The sequence below is a fragment of the Ascaphus truei genome, chromosome 2, assembly GCF_040206685.1.
Source record: "Ascaphus truei isolate aAscTru1 chromosome 2, aAscTru1.hap1, whole genome shotgun sequence".
Lineage (NCBI taxonomy): Eukaryota > Metazoa > Chordata > Amphibia > Anura > Ascaphidae > Ascaphus > Ascaphus truei.
Window position 1 is genome coordinate 65019945 of NC_134484.1, and position 24295 is coordinate 65044239.

The window sequence follows — 24295 nt, forward strand, 5'->3', positions numbered from 1 at the left end:
TCCCCATGGCTCAGAGGACCACGCAATCTAAAGAATTGTGTTCTTCTCCATAGCACAGGCTTCTTTTTTTGTAAATCTACCAATTTCTGTGAGCCGTTAAAGATATGTAGATATACAAACGCCAGAGTTTCGATGAGGTTTAACAAGCCTTTAATGCTCTATATAGTCATCATTTAACTGTTTTTGCTTTTCTACAGACCTGTGTAAACCCTGACTGACCCAAGTAAACCAGGATATATCTGTGGATTATATTAGAGATCTTTAAGGGAAGGCATCAGTGATTACAAGGGAATTGCCCATTTTGGGTACCCGGCCTGTGTTTTCCACGGTGAATACTATGTTATGCTTAGTGTGCGTCTCAAGAAGTAGCTCACTGGTATTGCCACTGCTTGCAAGCGGGTGAACCTGGATAAGGTCCCAATGTCAGCTCCTTGTGACCTTGGACAAGTCACTTGATCACCCTGTGTCAGGCACAAAATGAGGTTGTAAGCTTGCCTGGGCAAGGAATCATTGTGCCTGCAAACCTCTAATAACAGCACTTTAGGCCTGTCCTGTTAGGGGGTCTCCTAACACAGATACATATACAATGATTCCCCCCCTCAACACATGGGGACTGGAGAGAAGGAGCGGCTCAGTGAGTAAGGACACTGACTGGTACTGAGTTTGAAGCAGGCTCCCTGTGACCTTGGGTAAGTCACCTTATCTCCCTGTGCCTCAGGCACCAAAAACACAGATTGTAAGCTCCACAGGACAGGGACTTGTGCCTGCAAAATGACTCTGTAAAGCGCTACATTAAACTAGCAGCGCTATACAAGAACATGCTATTATTATTATTTATTATTATTTTTGTAGCAGGGTGGAGAGCAGACTATTGGGAGAAAGGTGCGGTATCTTTATGTACGGTTAACCTCCTCCCTGCTGAGGGAGAAGAGCAGGCAGGAGAATGGAGCAGGATGTGTCACTTTATGTGGGAGGACGACAAATGTGGGTGCAGTATGGGCAGGACTGCCAACATGGGGGTGTCTGCCGGGTTTGGCGTCCCGGGCCCGGTGAGTCAGGGGGCCCGGCTGCTTGGGCCTTGTGCGCGGCCATGCCAGTCACCCAGCCAGGCAGTCACCCACCCAGCCAGTCACACACACAGCCAGTCACCCACCCACCCAGTCAGTCACCCAGGCAGTCAGTCACCCACCCAGGCAGTCAGTCACCCAGTCAGTCACCCACCCAGGCAGTCAGTCACCCACTCAGGCAGTCAGTCAAGGCAGTCAGTCAGTCACCCACCCAGGCAGGCAGTCACCCACCCAGGCAGTCAGTCAAGGCAGTCAGTCAGTCACCCACCCAGGCAGGCAGTCAGTCACCCACCCAGGCAGGCAGTCACTGTAGAGGGAGAGGGAGGTTGGCCCGGTATTAAAGGGGTTGCACCCCATATGGCCACCCCCTGACCTCACCAGGGAGGCAAGGGGTTAACTGGACTGCGGTCCAGGAATGTGGCTTACACCTTGTCATGTCAGGAAACTGTATGTTCCCATGTTCCCATGTTTCATTTTAATCCTGTATTTTAATGTTTTAAAGTGCATTTCTGTATCTCTAGTTCTGGAGGTCACAGAGAGTTGATATTTGGCCAATATGTGGAGTCACTGTAGGCATTAAAAACTGGCAAATTTCGACCCACTGAGCCCACCAGAATGGAACTTATTAATATGTGTAGATATTAAAGAGTATATGTATGGTATTTTGGATCTGCTCTGAAAAATGCAGACTCCAACTGCTATGCTAAATAGGTCAGGAAGGGCAGCCGGATGATTGAGCCTAAGTTCTAATCAACAGACCAAGTACTAATCAACAGACTCTGCCACTCTAATTGTTACCTGAGGGCGGAGAATCATCAAACTGGAGTGGTTTGTAAGTGTTATGTCTACACCTACAAACAATGAAGATCCTATCAGATACTTCATTTGGTAGACTGGTCGTTGCCCCTGATTGAATTATGGGGCTACAGAAATAAGACCCTCAGAGTCCCAGTACACATGGGCTAACTAGCTGGGGGGCATGGGTTAATCTGTGTCTCCACGTTAGGGATTGGATACAGATAATTGTTCACCAATAGTCTGTATTCAATGTTAAGAATAGGGTTACACAGGTATATAAACTGTGTCAACCCTACAGTTTTTAGTTGTGCTTCTGATTCCACCTGGAATGTCACCAGATTGCTGGAGAATTGCTAGCTGATACTTCTCCATCCCCCAACCCTAAGTAAGTGTTACCTTCTTGTCTGTTAATTGTACTATATTGCTGTACCCCAACCCTAAGTAAGTGTTACCTTCTTGTCTGTTAATTGTACTATATTGCTGTGTTCACCTTTTTAAGGAATAAATTATATTTTATTATATCTAAGCCTCGTTCAGTTCAACCCAGATATTTGGTGTTCATTATATCTTGTCATAAGCTACCGTGACAGTCACCCACCCACCTAGTCAGTCACCCACCCAGGCAGTCAGTCACCCACCCAGGCAGGCAGTCAGTCAGTCACCCAGTTAGTCAGTCACCCACCCAGGCAATCATATACCCACCCAGGTAGTCACCTAAGCCAGTCACCCAGCCAGTCACCAACCCAGGCAGTCACCCATCTAGGCAGTCAGTCAGTCACCCACCCATGTGCCTTCCATCTCCCCTCTGAAACCATCCCCACCACCTGCCAAATTAAGGCCCCACAACTCCGGCCAGTTGAAGGTTCCACCCCCCCAACCCCTCTGGCCAGTTGAAGCGCGGGCCGGTTGAAGGCTCCCTCGGCTGGTTGAAGGCTCCCCCCTTCGGGCTGTTTGAAGCCTCCCCCCACAGCCAGTTGAAAGCCCCCTCGCTGACCGATTGAAGGACCCCACCGCGGACCAGTTGGATTTAGGTACTGTAATTCATTTTAGTTCCATACTGTATTTTACCCCTTAGGTCCATACTTAACCCCCCCAAGGCCCATACTGAATCCCCCCTAGGCCTTTTGTCACATTGGATGTAGCATTTGGTATCTTTGACTTTTGTTGAAATTATTAAAATAAATTGTAATGTTTTTTCTGTATTACAATATGAAAAAAACAGTTAAGTAAAAGTTGTGCACTAAAAACAAAATTCCCGTGGTAGGTGCGCTATGGGTTGGGGGGGGGACTGCTCCATTCATTTGTCCTGAGCCCCATGATTTCTGTTGGCAGCCCTGAGTATGGGTGCTATGGTTGTAGCGGTGAGGTTGCTACAGATGGAGGAAGGAGATAGAGGTGACTTACACAAAGCAAGCTGTGGGCAGCAGGAATGCTCAAAACTTGCATAGGAGGAGACACGTGACCTATTTTTCTCTACCTCCCGGCAATGTCAGTGAATAGGCTCTTTTGGACATTTTTGTTTTTGCCACAAAAGGGAATGAACAATATTTCCTGGGGGTAAAATATGAGCAGTTCTGCTCCAAGGGAACACCGCTCAGTGCAAGTAAAGTATAAAGGAAAAAAGAGAGGGGGAGGGAAGACAATTATTGTAAAAGCGTGACTTGCTGCTTTAAAAATCTAAAGTGGCCCAAACATTCCTGTGAAATTGCATTAGTTGACAAGTATGGAATTAAGTGGTATAATTGTGGATGGAAGATATATAGGGCCTGGTTTGATAACATTCTACCTGTCCTCATGAAGAGTTAGACGCCCAGTGGAGGCTCTGCAGGTGAAGTCGGTTGCAGATCACCTGGGCCAAATTAACAGGGTTTAAAAAATGCAATGTTGGCCAGTTATCACCCTCTCCCGTAGGTAGCTAGAGAACTTCTGTCTAGTTAGTGCTCAGATAGAGCAAGGATTTATTTTGATTCTTTTGTTTATCCTGTTTCACTTGCTGAAGTGTTAAAACAAATAAAACCCCTTAAAACCAGAGCTGGATCTGTCCTGTGTTGCGGTTTACCCTAGAAAACAGTGTTTTTTAAGGATCCCAGACAAAAACCCTTCAGCCAAAAAAGGTAATTTGTCACAATATATATACCGTCCCTGTCACTTAAAATACTGATTACAATCATTATTTTAAGGTACTGACATATGTATGAACATAAATGTGTAGTCCTGATAACATATTGTTAGCAGGCCTTGTACATTGCCTCCCTGGCACTGTTAGCAGTTGTTGAGATGCTTGTGATTAGGATAATCCCTGGACTGCAGTCACATTATAATCACTGTGGTTGCGGAATGGAACATCTCGTCACAGCAGCTAAGCTGAGGTCAGTAGCATTAGAGGTTAATTTTAGAGATAGGGAGTTATGTTTTTAGGGTAAAGGGGTCGAGCTAAGATTTTTAGGGTAACAGGTTTTTAGGCTAAAATTAGGGAATTATCTTGGCAGCGAAGTGAGTGATGGCTAAATGCCAGCAGCGACATGGCTGTGGTTGCCAGTGAAGGTTAGCCTGTGTTATGCTTAAAGTCAAAAGGTTTATAGGAATCAGCAACACCAAATGGTAGTGAATAGATGAATATGCAGTGTTTCGTGGAAACCTAAGGGGCCCATAAGTCCCTCAAGGTAAACAATAGGAGAGATAGTGGTATTCCCCACTCAAAGTAGACACAATACTATATGAGATCTAGAATTTTAGAGAAATATTATTTTACTTCATATATACAAATACGAAAAATAAGCAATACATGTAGAGCTGTGATATACAAGTGAAAACGTCAATTTAGTAGAATAAAGAGTTCTTATCCACAGCTCGCAATGACTAGCACACACACAAAATGTTAAACATTTTAAATGAAGACCACTTATGCATTTGCACAAGAGACTACCACCATCAGCCTCCTCCTCATCCTCACACCATTCTCCTCATGGAGAATGAGATGATGATGAGAATGAGATGATGATGATGATGGGAGGAGGACGAGGACAGAAAAGACAGATGCTCCACACTTGTTCTAGATGCCGTTAATGCTTTTCCCTATGTAAGGGTACATCTGTTTTTTATATTTTGAGTAACAACTATTTACAGGCATACCCCGCATTAACGTACGCAATGGGACCGGAGCATGTATGTAAAGCGAAAATGTACTTAAAGTGAAGCACTACCTTTTTTTGCACTTATCGATGCATGTACTGTACTGCAATCGTCATATACGTGCATAACTAATGTAAATAACGCATGTGTAACAGGCTCTATAGTCTCCCCGCTTGTGCACAGCTTCGGTACAGGTAGGGAACCGGTATTGCTGTTCAGGACGTGCTGACAGGCGCATGCGTGAGCTGCCGTTTGCCTATTGGGCGATATGTACTTACTCGCGAGTGTACTTAAAGTGAGTGTACTTAAAGCGGGGTATGCCTGTATACGTACTTCACCATGGTAGTTTGCGCTTCTGTCTTGTAGATATTAACCATGTAATGCCTGCTTCCCCTGTATTAATTGTTTTAGAATGCTATTCTGTGTCTTGTGAGAGTTGGATTAGCTCCAGTACTTAATGAACGTATATTCGATATAGACGTTAGAAGCATCTCCAAAGAATATTTGTTATAAAATATTGGACTGTCCCAGTAAGCAAGAAACATAGTCTTTCAAATAGCTTGCGATACTCGGCAATGTTACCGCCCAGATAGCAATGGCGCCACGAGACCGCCTGAATGCCAAATCTCTGTGCTGTCAGTACTTAAAGTCGCAGGTCCAATGCCCGTTAGGGGCGTAGGCATGCTGGTATTCACAGCGTCTTCAAATACTTCTACGTGGTGACATCATACAGGAAGAAAGGGGAAAATAATAAGAATATATACAATGTAAACATGTTTAACTAGCTCAAATACATACATTATATCCTCATATGTCTATTTCATCATTTATATGAAGGCAAACATGCTCTTAAGATGTCATAAAGAATCTATATAAAAGCAGAACACAGCTCCTCATTTAACCCTTTGGGGGAGTACCCGGGTACTGTGCTTATTCGTGGATCCATTTGGTTTTCCATTTTGAGTGTACACTCTGCAAACAGATTTATGAATGATACCATATGAGGTTATGTCATTAGTTTGATTGTCAGTACTAACACTTTATATGTGTTTTATATGATATTAAGAAATGTAAGCGGTGGTATTTGGATAAATCAAAATAGTTTTATATTTTTTGTAAAAATATTGGGCTGTTGGCATTACATTATGTCTTTGTTGTGATCGTTTTGCACAAAAATAGTGTATAGTGATGTGAGTGATAAAAATGTTGTCTTTCAGCAATTCTACTAAATTCTTAAATATTCTGTACCCATCATTGTATGTTTTATAGGCTTGCCAAGCTGATGTCACAGATCAAATTGAGCAATTTTGCCGATGTGACGTCGCATATTACTCCAAAACACTACCGCCGGGTACATACAAAAAGAAGAACTCCTTCACCAGCACCAGATGCTGAAAATCAGGAAATAATGTGGAAGTTCTTTGTCACGCATGGACAGGTAAAACATATACAAATGTATCTGTCTAATACATAACTGGTTTGTGCTTCACCCTTGGTTATCTGGAGAAAAAAAATGTGATTCAATAATGTTACATTATAGAGGTGTAAGGAACGTCATACATTATTTCTTATTGATAAATAATACTTAATAGTATTTGTAGCTTTTTATGTAGCATTTGAGTCCATTATGTAGGCGATCTTTACCAGATAGTTGTACAATGTAATGAATCTGAAATAAAAACAACTATACACAAGGTATTCAGAGTACCAACTCCTAAGGCTGCGGCCACGCTGCCGCTGACCGCGCTGTGCTTGGCGAGGTTACTTCTCGCAATTAAAATTTTGACATCCCGGCTCACGCGGTGCTCGCGCGCTCATGCGCGGGCACACACGCTCACCCTCGCTTGGCGCTTATATAAACAAAAAAAGTGACTTCGAACCGCACTCAGCTTGCCTGCAACGTCCCCCCGCACGCGCTTGCGAAATAGTGCGGACACCCGGCGCTCATTCTTGGAGAGCTGGTGATGTCACTGTTCACCAAGCATGAGCGCGGTTAGCGCCATCTTGGCTGCAGCCTGAGGCTGCATCCCCCATGCCGCTGACCGCACTCATGCTTGAGTGGTGACATCACCAACTCTCCAAGCATGAGCGTTCGGCTGTCAGGCAACTTTTTCGGTAAGTACGAGCGGAGGGGGGACGGGGGGTGGGGGGGACGTGGCCTAACAGTGACTGGCGCTGATTGGCTGAGGAGGTCATGTGACCCTACAGCGCGCCTCTAACTCAATTTTATCTGTCTCGGCAAGCACCCAGCGCCCGCGAGTGTACGGGCACTGGCGCACGCGTGCCACGTGAGCGTGGCCGGACAGATTCAAATTGATTGTGCGGTCAGCAGCAGCGTGGATACAGCTTAAGAAAAAGCATGTTTGTGATTAATTTGAATGGTTTTTCTCAGCTGTACTTGTAGGAGGAGTGTAGGTCTGTGGCATATAAACTTTTGTGCTCTCACAAGTCTCAAGTTAGATGTTTCTAACTGAGGAACTGTTTTGATGGTCCATCATATTGCAACAAAAAATCGAATGAATCTACATTCCTCCAGAACCAATAGGGCTGCTAGGATGAGAAGAAAGAGGGACCACAAGACGTCATATGAGTTTGAGGGCCATACAACACCATTTGAAGCATACAGTGACGTGGTTAGAGAAAACAGCAAAGATGTCAACCGTGACTCAGAACCCCACGCCAAAAAACTAAATATATATAGAACTGAAAGTTTGGATTGACATAAATACAAAATCTGAAAAAGTGTGGCCATCCTTTATAAAACAAAAAAAGCCTTTGTTATGAGAAAAATGGGGTTCCTTTTAACTTCATACCTTAAATGTTTTAACTATGACCCATAACTCCGCCGTCCCTCCCTTGCTTTATTATTCAATCTCCCATCGTCTTATCAAGTATTTTTATCTGCATTTGTAATTTCTGTCTCTCGCTTTCTCTTTCTTTCTGTATTACATTAGTAATGGAGTTTACAGCCATTCCTTGTGCATGAGTTATTAAATATATGAATCTGGACACATGGCCTTTTCTGCACAACGTGATAACATTCCAAACTTGTTTAACAGGCTTCATTTACTCAGACAAAGGATTGGTTTACAATAGCAAAACAGAGTCAACTAACCACAACCACGGACTCATTCTCTCGACCCATAGCCTGGGGTTCTGCAAGTGGCCGCAGTAGATTGTATGGTGCACAGAACATTAGTCAAGGTAAGAGACAACAAAATGCTTCTATCATATCGCCAATATATATTGCTCTGTTTACCCATGGAGAGACACTCAGGGCCATATTAACTAAGACGTGCTACGCCATAAGAAATATTCTGTGTTGGAAGACACCTTATGGCCCTATTCAAGTGAATGGGTATTATTTACTAAGCGGTGTTATTCGATAAGACAACTTACAGGCTGGGACAACACCTTTTTTGACCAAGAAGATGATATGATCATTTTTAGATCCGACTATGTGGTTTTAAATTGAGATCTAGAAATTGTCACTGGGTGTCATATGGGTGGACTCTGCGGGGTGGTTTGCCAGATGCAGCACCGCCAGATTAACTGAAGTATTTTAGTGAAACCAAATGGTATATTATGGAAATCCACATACAAGTACTGTAATGCAGCATGTACCCAAACAGTGCTCTTGATCTATTTCCTTATAGATGAAGGTTGGCAATAACTGGTAATATAACTAATAGAAATATAGTATAACGGTGTGTACTTATAGATCAATAAGTGGACTTAACAGGTGGCGACTTTTTTAAGGATGAGAGTTTTGACCTTACTAGATTATGAGTGTTAATTTCGGGGAAAGTGATGGGGAAGAAGAAAGTGAGAGAGCCAGATTGAGGCCTGCAAGGTAGTCAGGCAAGGGGTGTTTGATGGATGGATTTGGTGTATCTGAAAAATAAAAATGTTACCCCCCATAATCGTTGGCCATAGCCTAATATTAACGGTTTCCATTTCTGACTTTCGTTTGATACAGGAGTATCTTTTGAGGTGGACATTTCTAACTCACAAAGCACAAATCTTCACCACCTCTCTCAAAAACAAGGACCCGCGAGATCTGGGAAGGACAGCGAGAGTGCGAGAGATGATGAGCATTCTGTATCCATTGCGATCTCCCCGTGCCCTACCCCTATCAAACTTCATGTTGAGCCGAAGTGGGAGAGCGGAAATGACATTGACGAGGAGCTAAAGCAAGAAGCAAACACTTCTGAAATCAGCCAAAGCCCAAAAGTGCCAGTCTTCCTGTCACTAGAAGAGTTTTCTCTTTTTTATGTTGACCATATAATAAGATCTGCAGTCTCAAAGCTGACTGGTCAACCAGCTGATGGAGGTGTTGATGAGGTTGATATTTACACCCTATCTCAGGTCGCTATCCACAGTTTACCGAGCACCAATGATCCCTCTGTTAGCTCCCATGCCTCTGAAATGACCATTGAAGAAGAGAGCATTGCTTCAGAGTCTGACAGCGTAGATCTAGACACTCTGGGTTCCTGGTGTGACAGAGGCCCAGATGATCATATCAGCAGCCGGAAAGAGTTTGAAAGGTTTAAATTGTTTCTTAAAGGAACTTCGGGGGAGAAGCTCTGGTGGCTTTGGATAGACATTGAAAGGCTGAAAGCAATAAATGACATAAAAAGGCAGCAAAGGTATGTACTTTCTGATATTGTCAGTGGTCAATTAAAAAAGGACCTTTTTTTATGTTGAAAATAGCAAATCACACTTTACACATCCCCAGAAAAAAAAAACAACAGAAGACACCTTTCAAAATAGTATCAACTTAATAATTCATAGTCCTTAGAGCATATTTTGGGTTCCTGATTATGGGCTGAGACTGTTGGTTCAATGTACTGACTAAGAACTATTAAATACTGTTTTGCAAGGTGTGGAGGGTGGCATTTCTATAACTCACAGATGAAATGTCATTTTCCTCCTAAAAAATAAATAAAAACAAATGCAAGGTAAAGCTGATACTTTTTAATGACTAACTAATGTTACAAGAGAAAAGCAATATTTCAGGACCATGGAGGCCCCTTCTTCAGGCCCCGGTTATAATTGAAACATAAACATTTGGTTACATTTACAAATGTTAAGAGTGCTCTTCTGCAGCCCAGTGTGCAACATGCCACAATTCAGTACACAAAGATGCAAATATTTTACATGCTAAACAGAGATTGGAGTTTTTATGTCACATTATCCCACATGAAAAATTATATGTATTATAAAATTATTCACCCCCCCCCCTTTGAGGTCCTTATGTTAGTTAATGATGTATTCCTATTCTTAAAGTTCAGTAACCTGCTCTGATAACATTAAACACCCAGACACAGCACCTCATCTTTAAAACGTCCTACATTTGCTCCCACATTGTTGTGTGACACAAACCTTTTGTACATCATGGGAAGATACAGGGGGAAATAACACTCAATCTATATTTACAAGAAAGGGAGGGCACCAGTCTTTATCAGAAAGTATTTGTATTTAAATATACATACACAGAAAAAGTGACAATTGCAATTAATAAATACGCTGTGTATCAAAATCTGAAAAAACGTATTAACTTTTGCCCACAAACACTTGCAGATATGCATATTTAATTATTCCACGTATTGTCGTCTCTCCTTGTACAAATGTAACCCAATGTTTCAGCTTCTAATGTGGCACAAGCCTGAAGAAGGGCCTGAAAGAAGGGTCTTTAGTGCACTTTAAAGCTTGCTACTCTCTTGTAACATCAGTTCAGCCTATTCAAATGAATAGGTTTTAGGAGTCTTTCGGCATTGGAAAATGCCATGGCCCAGGACTGCTTAGTAAACATGAGCCACTATTGATGCCTTGTCTGCCTCACCCTTGCGAGTCAATGGAAAGCTGTAATGTCATTGGGACACGGAGCCTGGGCTTTCTATTTATTTTGCTGTCGGGAGACAAAACTCAAAGTATCTCAGGAACCGGAGATGTTCCCAGACCTAGTTCTGAGAATAACCTGGCGCAGAAAGATCTATTCTGGAGGGAATTTCTGCTTTAAAACTTAGACACGCCATACATATTTTGAAAAAGACGTATTTCCTTATTTAACAGAATCAGCAACTCCAAGTCAGACACAGAATTTCTACTTTTTAGTACCACTTTTCTACACAGTCTTTTATTTTTTTTATTCATCCTTCCTTCCCCTGTCTGCTTTTCACTTTTTTTCCCCACTCAACCACTTTTCTCTCTCTTCTGTTTTATTTTAAGTCATCTCAACAAGATGAAAAAGCTTTATCTGGTGAGAAGTGAAGACCATTACGTTAACGAGGAAGTCTTGCTGAAATTGGAACTTCTAGATTCAAATCAGTGGAACATAAACCATTTACGATGTGTCCAGGCTGAAATAGTTAAACCCTTGCTCCTATACTGGTAAGAACAAGAAAGTCAATTTCACCCCAGTGTTCTCCACTGCCACTAATCCAGAGAAGTACATCTGAAGCATGCCACACTATAAGCATCTATCAGGGGCACATTCTGATGCCAGAGGTGGTCCCCTGACGTCAGGCTGGTAGACAGAGGCAGTCAGCCCTGGGAAAATGGTGGCCAGGGAAAAAGAACATCAAATGGTCAGCAAATGGTGATGGTCAGTGTAACAGGGACTTAACTATAAATGAGGCTTCATGAGGAATCCAGCAAGGAGCTGGTTAATTGCAGCTAAAGACAATTAACCAGTATCCACCTGGCTAATCAGACCTGTAGAAAAGCCTCCTGCTGGAAACTGCTTAGAGAGACTCCTGAGCACAGTCAAGTATGTGCTGCCAAAGGAGATGATGTCTTGAGCACAGAAGGACTGTGTGCTGACATCAAGACACCAGGGACCAGACCTTTATTCCTGGGTGCAGAAAACCTGGGAACCCACCAGAGACTGGCCCCTCAACGGACACCAACCCAAACCCAGACTCAGAGCCTGACACAAAGAGCCCCTGCTTACAGGTACCTCTTTTGGACTTTGTTTTTTTTGGTTGCTAAGAGGCTTATCCTCCCAGTTGTGCAGATAGGGATGGGGAAGTGAGTTAGCCCTTACAAATGGATAGGCTGTTTTATTTATTTTGTGGTTTCTGCAATGTTTAAAGTGATCGGCTGAATAAAGCCATGGTTTAATTTCCCCCAAATCTGTCTCCCTGGTTGTACCTATGCACATGTGTCTTAAAATCAGCTATGCAAAAATAAGGCAGAGCCCTGTTTCTATTTGCTGCTCAGTGCAAAATCCTCAGTGGCCACTTTAAGAGTCAGACTTTGTGTGAGATACTCTGGCTGGAGCTCGCACCACGTGGAAGCCTGGACCCTTAGGTGAGAGGGGATTGCTGTTGGAGGCCCCATTGCGTGGGGCCTGCTTCAGCGTAATTCCGGAAGCTGCACCATGCATACTGGAGTACCCAGATAGGTATCACACATACACCAACAGTTCACAAGGAGGTAGTGCTGCCGTCACACACTTTGGGTGGGATCTGCTTTGAGGACATCGGGTTACAGGTGCCCAGGGCACCCTCAGTACTTTGGGGGAACCACCATTATTATTGTTATGTATTGCAGTGTATTGTTATGTTGGTGTCATTATATTATGTATGAGTAAAGTGTGTTTATATACATTGGTTGTATTATTATTGTTTCCTATGAGGAGCCAGTCCCGCCTACGCTGGGATCCTCATAGGTGGAGGCGCTGCACCGTGAGGGATAGCATCCCAGGCTCCCCGGGAGTGGAGGCTTTGGCTTCCTGTAAGTTTCACAGGTACAGCAGCACGCGTGATTGCCCGCGCTTTCCCTTAGGCATAGGGAAAGGGGATTACAGGTACATGTAAGAATTCTGCCCGATCCGTGCCGGGGTTTGCTGCAGTTTGGGTGTTCCAGCTTGCCCCCCCTTTCCCCCTAAGTTCAGCCATTTTGGTTACTGGCAGCCTGCTACTTAGGCTGCAGTTCCCAGTGGGAGTCGCAGAACAAAGTTCTGTTTACTGCAGCTCCGTTTTGCCTTCGCCGTCACGCATTACCCTTTCGCCTATTTGGAATCCCTGTTGCTGACCTCGGACCGTGACCCCAACCTAGCTGCCTTCCGCCTGCCCTGACCTTTTGCCTGTCGCCTGGACTCTGCACAACTGCTGCCTGCCCTGACGCTTTGCCTGTCACTTGGACTCTGCACCACTGCTGCCTGCCCCGACCTTCTGCCTGTCGCCTGGACTCTGCACCACTGCCGCCTGACCTGACCTTCTGCCTGCTTACTGACTACGGATACTCTAACAGGACTCTGTCCTGCCCTGAGGGTCCGCTTCCTGATCGGAGACCAGCACCGTCACAGTACGTGGGCAAGAGGAAGCCTTGCATACAGCTGTCAAGGTCTGAGGACCCGATCCATGGCAGCTCTGAATCAGAAAGCAACATTTTAATAGGGAATACAAACTGAAACAAGGAGAATACTGTATGTCTAGAAGCTATAAGCCATATTGTCAATACTCCGAAGAGGGATCTCCGGATGATTTTTGCATAAAAAAAGTAGAAAACTGCCAAAGTCCTCTTTCTGGTATTCTATATTGGGTGAAGATATACCCAAAGCTGCCCCAACAGCAACTTCCAATGGAATTTCGGGCGAAGGCCAAAGCTCCATTGAAAGTGCTTTGCCTTGACTATATCGCTATCCTGTATTCTATATACTCCGAAGTAATGTTTTTTTTTAATAGAAAGTAACAGGATCTTTTTCCCCGACTAGTTTGGAGTATACTGAATCTGGCCTTGTGAGTGTCCTGATTTAAAAAGAGTGTCTGCTTCCCAATTAGATTGTTATTGCAATTATGTATTTATTTATAGAGCCCACATATTCCGTAGTGCATTAAAATACGTAGGTTTTAGATTTCAGTGTTACAATTTTAACATACGGTATACTTGTATAAAAGGGAAGGAGGTACTTGCTTCAAGCACTTTATAATCAAAAAGGAAGGAGGCAATGGAAACACGTGGTATATTGGGAGAGGTAGGTTGGTGCGGTTGAGGTTCTTCCTCAGGTTCTTTGATCAAGTGGTGAGTAAATGGCACAGCTCTTTGCATATTAAATAATGGGGATTCTTGAGTACATCCAGCAGTAAAGGCAACCCACAAATCAGTTGTGTACAAATGATGCCTTAAAACTGTCTTGCTAAAATCCGTGATGTAAAAGTATTTACATGGTTGCGTCACTAAAATGCTCGCATTGTCTTTTCAGGGGACCAAGGTTTTGTCTGAATGATTCTGCTTCAAGCCATAATGTTAGTGCTGATCTGAAACTATGGTCTGCTCGTCAGCTGAGACCCAAAAGAGATGTTGACCCCTTTGCTCAGACAGTGACACTGTTACCTTTGAGACCCAAGTCTTGCATGCCAAGGATTTCTACTTCAATGCCTCCAGTAAGTATCAACAGCCCTGTATAGAAGAGCAATTCTCTGTAAGGAGTTTATTTGAAGCTGTTTGTAATGAGGACAAACCTCCTGGGTCTATCTCTAGTATGTACTAATAAATAGGTGACTATATTAATAATATTTAATATTGGAGCACACCCCACAGGTGGTCCTTGTTTGCGACTATACCCAAGGAGGTGGTTAACTGACAGCTCACTTTTAATACTAAAGGCAGATGTTTGAAGTCAGTTATATGAGTTTTCCTGTACTACACACTTCATTTTAGTCTAATCATATGTAAACACAAGTTATATTTTATTTCACCCATACGGTACACTTGCAGCCACTGCACATTTATTGCATGGAGAACTGAGTTCTTATAAACTGGGATCTTTTTTTCCTACATAGTTAAATAGTAGTTACATAGTAGATGAGATCAAAAAATGGCATGTCCATCAAGTTCAACCTATGCTAAACTTTTTGGTTTCGTCCGTATCTATCTCAGCTAAGCACCACCCTAAACATTATTGAATAGCGAGATCGAGGGTATTTTTCTAGTAGGTCTGGCACTTTCTATTAAAATACTTATGTCAGACCAAGATATTTTATAAATAATATAACACTAATAAACACGCACGTTACACATGTATAATGCGGCAGTGCGTTATTTGTAACTTTTTTTTTCCGTAATGCAGGTATTGCTGCTATACGGCTATTGGTGACGTTGGTTTTGCTATAATTAGCTTAGTGGATACCGTTAAACTCAGGGGAAATAACGTCTAGGTAACATCACGTTATTTGCCCCTAATTTAAAGGAGTTTAGTTCATCTGACCCTAAGCGTCCTTGAGTTGAAAACAGGACATAGTTACTTATAAAGCATGTGTAGCACTAGCAAAGGGATGGTGATGATTCTCTACTACAGGGGTGCTCAAATCCAGTGCTCAAGACCCCCCAGCAGGTCAGGTTTTAAGGATATTCCTGCTTCAGCACAGGTGGCTCAAGACTGAGCCACTGATTGAGCCTCCTGTGCTGAAGCAGCGGTATCCTTAAAACCTGACCGGTTGGGGTGTCTTGGGGACTGAAGTTGAGCACCCCTGTTCTAATATGCTCTCATTGGAAATGTTTTCCAGAGTTGAGAATTGTATATTTGAGTATTTTCTATATCCTGTGGATGTTTTAAGCACCTTCTGATCTGTGGACAAGTTCTGATGTTTTTTCCTGGCAAAATGTATTCTTTTTATTCAACCAATTGCAACGATACGCACATTTATCTAATTACAAAAAGGCTCTGCCCAAAACAAAGACGTCTGAGGATGCACTTCACAAAATCAGACCGTGCAGGTTTTTTCTTGGGTAAAACGTCTGAAACCATTCCCCCCCCCAATTGACTGTTTTCATTTTTACCACATTTATGCCTAATCCTATTTATGGGTCAAAAATTATATGGGGTTTTGAAAATTCTAAATTTCAATGTAATTAAAAGAAAAGAGTTCCTTTATGCAGGATATTTTCACTGATAGTTTATACATTTTCAGAGAACTGAAAGCAGCTCAACATTACCATCTTCAAAAACGATTAAAAGAAGTTCTCTATCTAAACAATCTGGTAGTTTGATTTCCGCCTCCTTGGTGCCTCAGAAGATCCGCATTAAGAGTTTGCCTGGTAGTGCGCTATTCACTGCGGACCCCAATATAAAACGGTAAGTAGACAACCTATAGTGAATGTGCATTGATGTGAATGTGACCACCTGTAGTGAATGTGCATTATTTGACACTACAACATTTTCTGCTTGCAGCTATGCTAAAAAAAAAGTGAATCAACTCTCTTACATTTGTGCAGACAATTGGCCAGAAATTCTTATACCGAGCAGCAAAGGGGGAAGGAAATGACTGATTGAGGCGCTGATTCAATATGCTGTGAAGATGCTTCCCTGCTCTGGAGAAGATTTTAGTCCCAATTATTTAAATGGAGCCAATCCCTTCTCTAGCACAAGGAAGCTGCTTCGCAGGATACTGAATAGAGGGCTAAGTCTCCGAATGTAATGTATCCCATTATAAAATGTACATCATGTAACTGCTTCCTAACTCCTCCTATTAACGCTTCTCTTAATCACAAGCTGATATCCCCCAATACGTACCTTGATATAGTACATTGGTACTAAGACACCTGAGACGCAAATGTCTCGTTGTATCGTATCTCCAAAATTGCCTAGTTACACAGAGCTCATGGGTTTAATGTATTCACAAGACATAATGTTGGGTGAGTAAATAAAGATCTGTGTTACATGTAAGTTATATTTAGCTATTGATACAATACTAGGAAATCTTATTTTAAGGCTGACAAAAATATTTTCCTGTATGTTATGAACTTTTTCATTTTATTTAGGACAAGGCACGTATCCATGAGAAGCTATATGTCATCTCCGTCCTTAGATTTGGCAAAGGACCCTCAGAGTGTAGAGGCAAAGAATGATCAAAATGTTCTCGAAGCCGACATTCTTTCAGTAAGTAGCTTTTGGAATACTTTTACAGGCATACCCCGCATTAACGTACGCAATGGGTCCAGAGCATGTATGTAAAGCAAAAATGTACTTAAAGTGAAGCACTCCCTTTTTTCCACTTATCGATGCATGTACAGTACTGCAATCGTCATATACGTGCATAACCAATGTAAAGAAGGCATTTGTAACAGGCTCTATAGTCTCCCCGCTTGCGCACAGCTTCGGTACAGGTAGGGCGCTGGTATTGCTGTTCAGGACGTGTTGACAGGCGCATGCGTGAGCTTCCGTTTGCCTATTGGGCGATATGTCCTTACTCGCGAGTGTACTTAAAGTGACTGTCCATAAACCGGGGTATGCCTGTATTTGAATGTTATTACAGAGGAGAAGCAATGGGGGCTAGGTGTTAGTCTTTGTGAGTTCAATTCCTGCCTCACCCAACAGCCAATGTTAACCTGGGCAATTAACTTTCCCTCTCTGTGCTCAGCAAACTCAACTTCAACCGGGTGAAAAGAAGTTTGCTCTTTTTCTCCAGTTCCCCATGTAGAGACTGCCATTATAAACACGATGCCGGGATTTCACTTAAAGGTCCAGTCTGAAGATAACTTCTCATTGTTGTGCTGAATTCAATCTTGGACATCTCACATAGAACAAACAGGGGTGATGGGGGAGGGAAATTATTACCATTACTTGCACAAAGCAAAAATTTAAACTTCAGTGTATGTCAAAACTGCAGCCCTCATTCATTATGCTGTGAAGTCACTTCCATGTGAGAAGATTTTATCCATTTACATAACTGTAAAGCACTCTGGAATGGAAAGGCACTGTGACGGTAGGGGCTGCGAGGCACAGTATATTAAAGGTTAAGTCCGCTTGTTGCCCCTGTCAGACAAGATGGCGACCCAGATGATGGGGTTAACAGGTTATCTCAGGACTGGTAAATGGCTGTCAGCCCTGCTAAATGTATAACCTGAGGCTAGGTATTTGTAACTAGGTCTAACAGTGTAATGGTTAGTGTAATTATTTTGCACTTGTGGTGTCCATGTCATTTTGTGTGACTCACTGTATGTTTGGGCCCGTAATAATGGTGAAGTGGCCAGCATACAGTGAGTCTGAGGGGTAGGCTTTGTGTGGGGCCCTGTGCTGTGCTTGTGGACAATGGTGAGGTGGGGAAGGACGAGCCCTTTTGCTGAGAGAGTCCTCACTTCCAAAGTGGAGGCATTGTTCTCACCCAGCAGCGAGACATCTATCTCAGCAGGACGTATGGAGCTGAAATCAGTAACCAAGGCATGGGACCTAGCCCAGTCGGCTCGGTTTCCATTGGTCAGTTCCAATTTCCCACGCTCCCAAAGCTATGCCCCAGGAGGTTATCCGTAAGCACTGTCACCGCCCACAGACATGATTGGTTCGCTCCAATTGAGCCCCCAGGGGAGGAAAGGTGACCGCTGATTGGTTGGCACCCACTTGTCCATATTTCAGATAGAGGCCGGGAAACTACAGAATCCAATTCTAATCATGGCTCCACAGGGAGGATTTGTTTCTATAAAGTACACCCAGTTTGGCATAGGATGATCAGGGTATCAATATGCAACTGAAATGTTAAATGGCATATGCCCAGATATTTTAAACTAGTGACCGGGGCAAGAATGGTGTTGGAGTTTGTTCTGATCTGAAGGTCTGTCATTGGTAGCTTTAGAAATTTTGCTTTAGTTCCAAGTACCATAGTTACAGCTTTACAGTGTTTAAAAATTGTTTGTTTTGGTAAATCCAGTGTTCAAGCCTTGAAAAAAATCAGATTCAAGTACATGTTCAAGGTCAGAGAGGCTAGGGCTGTGTGCATATAAGATTGTGTCGTCAGCTCACTTACAAACTGTAGATCATTAATGAAGATTGAAAAGAGTGGGTGCCGCAAAAGAGCCTTGTGGAACCCCCCAGGGGATATTCAAGAGGTTAGAGTTAGAGCCCGAGATAGACACATATTGGGATCTACCCAATAGGAATGAAACTAGTTTAAAGCATTTTTTCCTATTCCAGAGCACTGAAGCTTGTTTAACAAGATAACATTGTCAACCATGTATGTATGTATGTCTTTATTTATATAGCGCCATTAATGTGCATAGCGCTTCACAGTAGTAATACACGTGACAATCATATAAATAACAAATAATACAAAAACAAATAATACAAATAACAGATCATGGGAATAAGTGCTTGAAAGTAATATTGTAGAAGAGGAGTCCCTGCTCCGAAGAGCTTACAATCTAATTGGTGGGGAGAATGTACAAAGACAGTAGGAGGACATTCAGGTAAGTGCATCTGCAGTGGGCCAAGCTTTATGTATCGCGTATAGTATTAGCCACGGTGCTACTTATATGCTCCTTTAAGCAAGTGGGTCTTAAAGGTGGATAGAGAGGGTGCTAGTCGGGTATTGAGGGGAAGGGCATTCCAGAGGTGCGGGGCAGTCAATGAGAAAGGTTTAAGGCGGGAGAGGGCTATTGATACAAAGGGGGTAGAGAGAAGACATCCTTGAGCAGAACGCAAGAGTCGGGATGGTGCATAACGAGAAATTAGGGCTGAGATGTAAGGAGGAGCAGAAGAGTGTAAAGCTTTAAAAGTGAGTAGGCGAATTGAGTGCGAGATGCGGGATTTGATAGGAATCCAGGAGAGTGATTTCAGCAGGGGAGACGCTGAGACAGATTTAGGAAAGAGTAGAGTGATTCTGGCAGCAGCGTTTAGGATAGATTGTGGGGAAGACAGGTGAGAGGCAGGAAGGCCGGACAGCAGGAGGTTACAGTAATCGAGACAGGAGAGAATGAGGGCCTGAGTCAAAGTTCTAGCAGTCGAGTAACAGAAGGAAGGGCGTATCTTTGTTATATTGCGGAGGAAAAAGCAACAGGTTTTAGATACGTTTTGAATGTGAGGGCGAATGTGAGAGAGGAGTCGAGTGTGACCCCTAGCAGCATGCTTGGGCTACTGGGTGAATGATGGTACTTCCAACAGTAATATGGAAGGAGGTAGTAGGGCCAGGTTTGGGAGGAAGTATAAGGAGCTCTGTTGTTGCCATGTTAAGTTTAAGTTGGCGGACGGCCATCCAGGATGATATAGCAGAGAGACATTCAGAAACGTTGGTCTGTACAGCAGGTGTAAGGTCAGGGGTTGAAAGGTAAATATGTGTGTCGTCAGCATAGAGGTGATATTTAAACCCAAGAGATGTGATTAGGTCACTGTGACAGGGTAAATAAAAGCCACCAGTTATATGCCTGGAAAACCTATGTCTAGTCTGCAGTGCAGCACTGACTAGGTTAACTTCAGCTGGGAACCTCAGGACAATTAGTTGGATCCCAGCTGCCTAATCAAGGTGTGTTAAAACCCAGGCTGTAGACACATGGAGCCTGGCTGTTGAGGAGAGATGAGTAAGCTGCTAAAGAGATTCCTGTAACAAGGTCTGAGTAGCAAGGTAGTTGAATTGTGAACTGTCTGTCCCCTGCATAGGAAAAGGGTAACTGCCTGATTTATAGACTGTCTGCTAAAGAGAAACTGTTTTGTTTGGTTTGCGGAAGAAAAAGCTATTTTTGTTTGTTGCTGATGAAAAGCTATTTTTGTTTTGTGTGCTGTATATCTTTTAAGGCTAAATAAATAAGCCTTGTCAAGAAACCCACGTGTGTAGTTGCATGTACCCTGCAACAGTCACCTAGAGAAAGTGTGTACAGAGAAAAGAGAAGAAGTCCCAGGACAGAGCCATGGGATACCCCCACAGAGAGATCGATAGAGGAGGAGGTGGTAGCAAAAGAGACACTGAAAGTACGATGGGAGAGGTAGGAGGAGATCCAGGATAGAGCTTTGTTACGAAAACCAAGAGTATGGAGAATGTGAAGGAGAAGAGGGTGGTCCACGGTGTCACATGCTGCAGAGAGGTCGAGTAATATGAGCAGAGTGTAATGACCTCTGTCTTTGGCAGCATGGAGGTCGTCGGTTATTTTAGTGAGGGCTGTTTCAGTGGAGTGAGCAATTCGGAAGCCAGATTGTAGAGGGTCTAGGAGAGAATAGGTGTTGAGAAAATGGAGCAATCGAGAGAATACAAGACGTTCAAGAAGTTTGGAGGCAAAAGGCAGGTGGGAGACAGGTCGATAGTTATAAAGACAGGTAGGGTCAAGCTTGCTTTTTTTGAGTAATGGTATAACTGTTGCATGTTTGAAGGAGGAGGGAAAGGTACAAGAGTAGAGGGAAGAGTTAAAAATCTTTGTGAGAGAGGGAGAAGAGGAGATCAGCAGTGACACATCCTCCTCCGAGACAGCGGTAAAAGAGTCAAGGAAGGCAGGAGGAGAGTTAGGAAGCGGTGTGTGATGGGAGGAGGCAACAGAGGGGATGTTCTGATGTATGGATTCCACCTTTCCTTAAAATAGTCAGCAAAGTCCAGAGGTGAGATGGAGGAAGAAGAAGAGGCAGCCGAGGGTGGTCTAAGTAGAGAGTCAAAGACAGAGAAGAGTCAGCGTGGGTTAGACTTGTGCGTGTTGATTAGTGAAGAAAAGTAGGTTTGTTTAGCCTGAGAGATGTCAGAGTTGAAACAGGACAGCATACATTTGTAGTGAAGGAAGTTTGCGAGAGTGTGAGATTTCCTCCAGAGGCGTTCAGAGGAATGAGTGGGGGAACACAGCATGCTTGTGTGGGAGTTTAGCCAGGGTCTGGGGTTAGAAGGGCGAGGACAGCTGAGAGAAAGCGGGGCATGTAGATCAAGAGAGGAGGATAAGGCAGAGTTGTCATTCCTGACCAGATTGTCAGGGTCTGTAGCAGGGCTGAGAGAGGAGAGGGAGGAGCGTAAAGTGTAATTAAAAGTTGGTAGGTTAATAGAGCGCAATTTCTGCAGAAACAAGGGGGAGATGGAGAGGGAGAGAAAATGAGATGAGGTGATGGTCAGAGAGAGGAAAGGGGAAATAGAGAAATCAGTGAGAGAAAAGTTTTTAGTGAAAACCAGGTCTACAGTAGGTTGTGGCCATTCTTGTGGGTGCTGGCTGCAGTCCACTGTTGAAGGCCAAAAGAAGAGGTTAGAGAGAAAGCGGGAAGCCCAAGGGAGAGAGGGGTAATCAATGTGGCAATTGAATTCCCCAAGGAGAAGAACAGGGGAGTCTGAGGAGAGAAAGAAAGAGCAAAAGCCTTTGCAAAATCTAGGAATATTGCATGAGTGGATTATCCCAGCTTCACCTTTGTAGATTGGGACAACTCTATCAGTTTTTCTGGTCTGTGGGATATGGCCTGAAGATAACATAGAGTTGATTAGGGAGGCAAGCAGCTTGGCAATGGCTGGGGCACTGAGTCATAGGAAGTTTGATTGTAGTAGGTCAGGCCCACATTGGCTGTTTGATATTAATGTTAGGAGTACTTGTGTAATCGCCTCTTCAGATAATGGGACACATTGAAAATTGTAAGCACTGTTAGGAGGGTTTCAAGACAGGGCCAACAGAAATCATGAGGCCCAGGACAAATGAAAGGAGCAGGGCCCTCCCCCATGAACCCATAGCGCACCTACCACAGGAAAAAGTTTTTAGTGCGCAACTTTTATTTAACCCCCCAATATATATAAAAATACACCCCCCCAATACATATAAAAATACACCCCACCCCCAATACATATAAAAATATACCCCCCCCCCAATACATATACAAAATACACCCCCAATACAAATAAAAATCAGACTTACCTTGTGGATTGTCTCAGGTCAGGCCCGGTGGCTGCGGGGTGGGGGGTGGGCCAATGACTGTGGGAGGGCCGGTGGCTGCAGGGGGGGGGAGGCGGTGGCTTTGGGAGGGCGGGTGGTCTGGTGGCTTTGGAGGGCGGGTGGTCCGTGGCTGCTACTGAGGGGGGGGTGGTTGCTATTGGGGGTGCCTGTGGCTGGTACTGCGGGGGGGGGGCAACAGTGGCTGCTACTGGGGGGCCATTGCTGCGGGAGGGCTGGTGGCTGCGAAGGGGGTGCCGGTGCTACGGGGAAGGGGGGAGGGCGTTAGGCCGTTGGCTGCAAGATGGCTGGGGGGGTGAAGGGGTGGGGGTGGGGCAGATAGGATTGCCAGGTGGTGTGTCCAAAAATACTGGAAACAATGCTAAAATATGCAAGACCCTCCCAATACATATAAAAATATAGCCCTTCCCCAATACATATAAAAATACTCCCACATCCTCCCAAAACATATAAAAATACCCCTCCAATCTTATACTATATTAGTGAAAGCACTGTATGTTTGCCTGCCTGCCTGGATGTCCGGTGTCCCTAGGGGAAATCTCATTGGTCCCTTGGCTGCCCGCCCCCGCACACCTCTCATTGGCCTGAGGCGGAGTGACGGGCCAAAGGACACACAGGGACACACACACACACAGGGACACACACACACACACAGGGAACACAGGGAACACAGGGACACACACACACACACAGGGGGACACACACACACACACACACACACAGGGGGACACACACACACACACACACACACACAGTGACAGACACACACACACACACACACACACAGGGACACACACACACAGTGACAGACACACACACAGTGACACAGACACACACACAGTGACACACACACAGTGACAGACACACACACAGTGACACACACACACACACACTCACACACACACACACACACACACTGTTACATACATTAGCGGGGCTCACAGTGTTAGCAGCACCCGCGCGCACCTCCTCCTCTCCCCGTGTCTCCCGCGCTTTCACCCCGACCCCCCCCCCTCCCCCGGCGCCGCTACAGTCAGCGGGACACACACACTATTATTACCCCTTCAGCGCCCCCCCCCCCCCACCCAGTGTCAGCGGCCGTGCGAGACCCCCCTCTATATCTCCCACCTCTCCCCCCCCACACATATACATGCCCCCCCCTCCCCGGCGCTACAACTCACCCCTCCCCGGCGGGGGAACAGCCAGTGGCCAGGCAGGCTGCCTCGCGGCGCCGAGTGCCCAAGATGGCGGCGCCCGGGACACAGCGGGGGAGCGGCCACAACACGCTGCCTCCCGCCTCAGATCCACGTGGGACCTGCCGGATGGGTGAGTGAGCGGCCTTCACCTCCCCTCACCCCACCCCTCACCCCCCATCACCTCCTTTCACCTCCCCTCACTCCACTTCTCCTTCCACCCCCCTTCACCTCCCCATTTACCTCCCCCCTTCACCTCCCCTCCACCCCCCTTCACCTCCCCTCCACCCCCCCTTCACCTCCCCTCCACCCCCCCCCCCTTCACCTCCCCTCCACCCCCCTCCCTTCCACCCCCCCTTCACCTCCCTTCCACCCCCCCTTCACCTCCCTTCCACTCCCCCCCTTCACCTCCCCTCCACCCCCCCTTCACCTCCCCTCCACCCCCCCCTTCACCTCCCCTCCACCCCCCTCCCTTCCACCCCCCCCCTTCAC

General features: G+C 44.8%; 1 protein-coding gene across 3 annotated transcripts in view; it reads left to right on the forward strand.

The window, feature by feature from the left end:
- RGS22 (regulator of G protein signaling 22) overlaps window positions 1-24295 on the forward strand; it is a 174172-nt gene that overhangs the window by 23407 nt on the left and 126470 nt on the right. For all 3 annotated transcript variants that reach the window (XM_075582634.1, XM_075582633.1, XM_075582632.1), the window contains exons 6-12: window positions 6267-6435; window positions 8057-8201; window positions 8977-9646; window positions 11229-11390; window positions 14209-14389; window positions 15917-16080; window positions 16767-16884. In XM_075582634.1, the coding sequence (XP_075438749.1) occupies window positions 6267-6435; window positions 8057-8201; window positions 8977-9646; window positions 11229-11390; window positions 14209-14389; window positions 15917-16080; window positions 16767-16884 (1609 nt within the window). The remainder of the gene's footprint in view (window positions 1-6266; window positions 6436-8056; window positions 8202-8976; window positions 9647-11228; window positions 11391-14208; window positions 14390-15916; window positions 16081-16766; window positions 16885-24295) is intronic.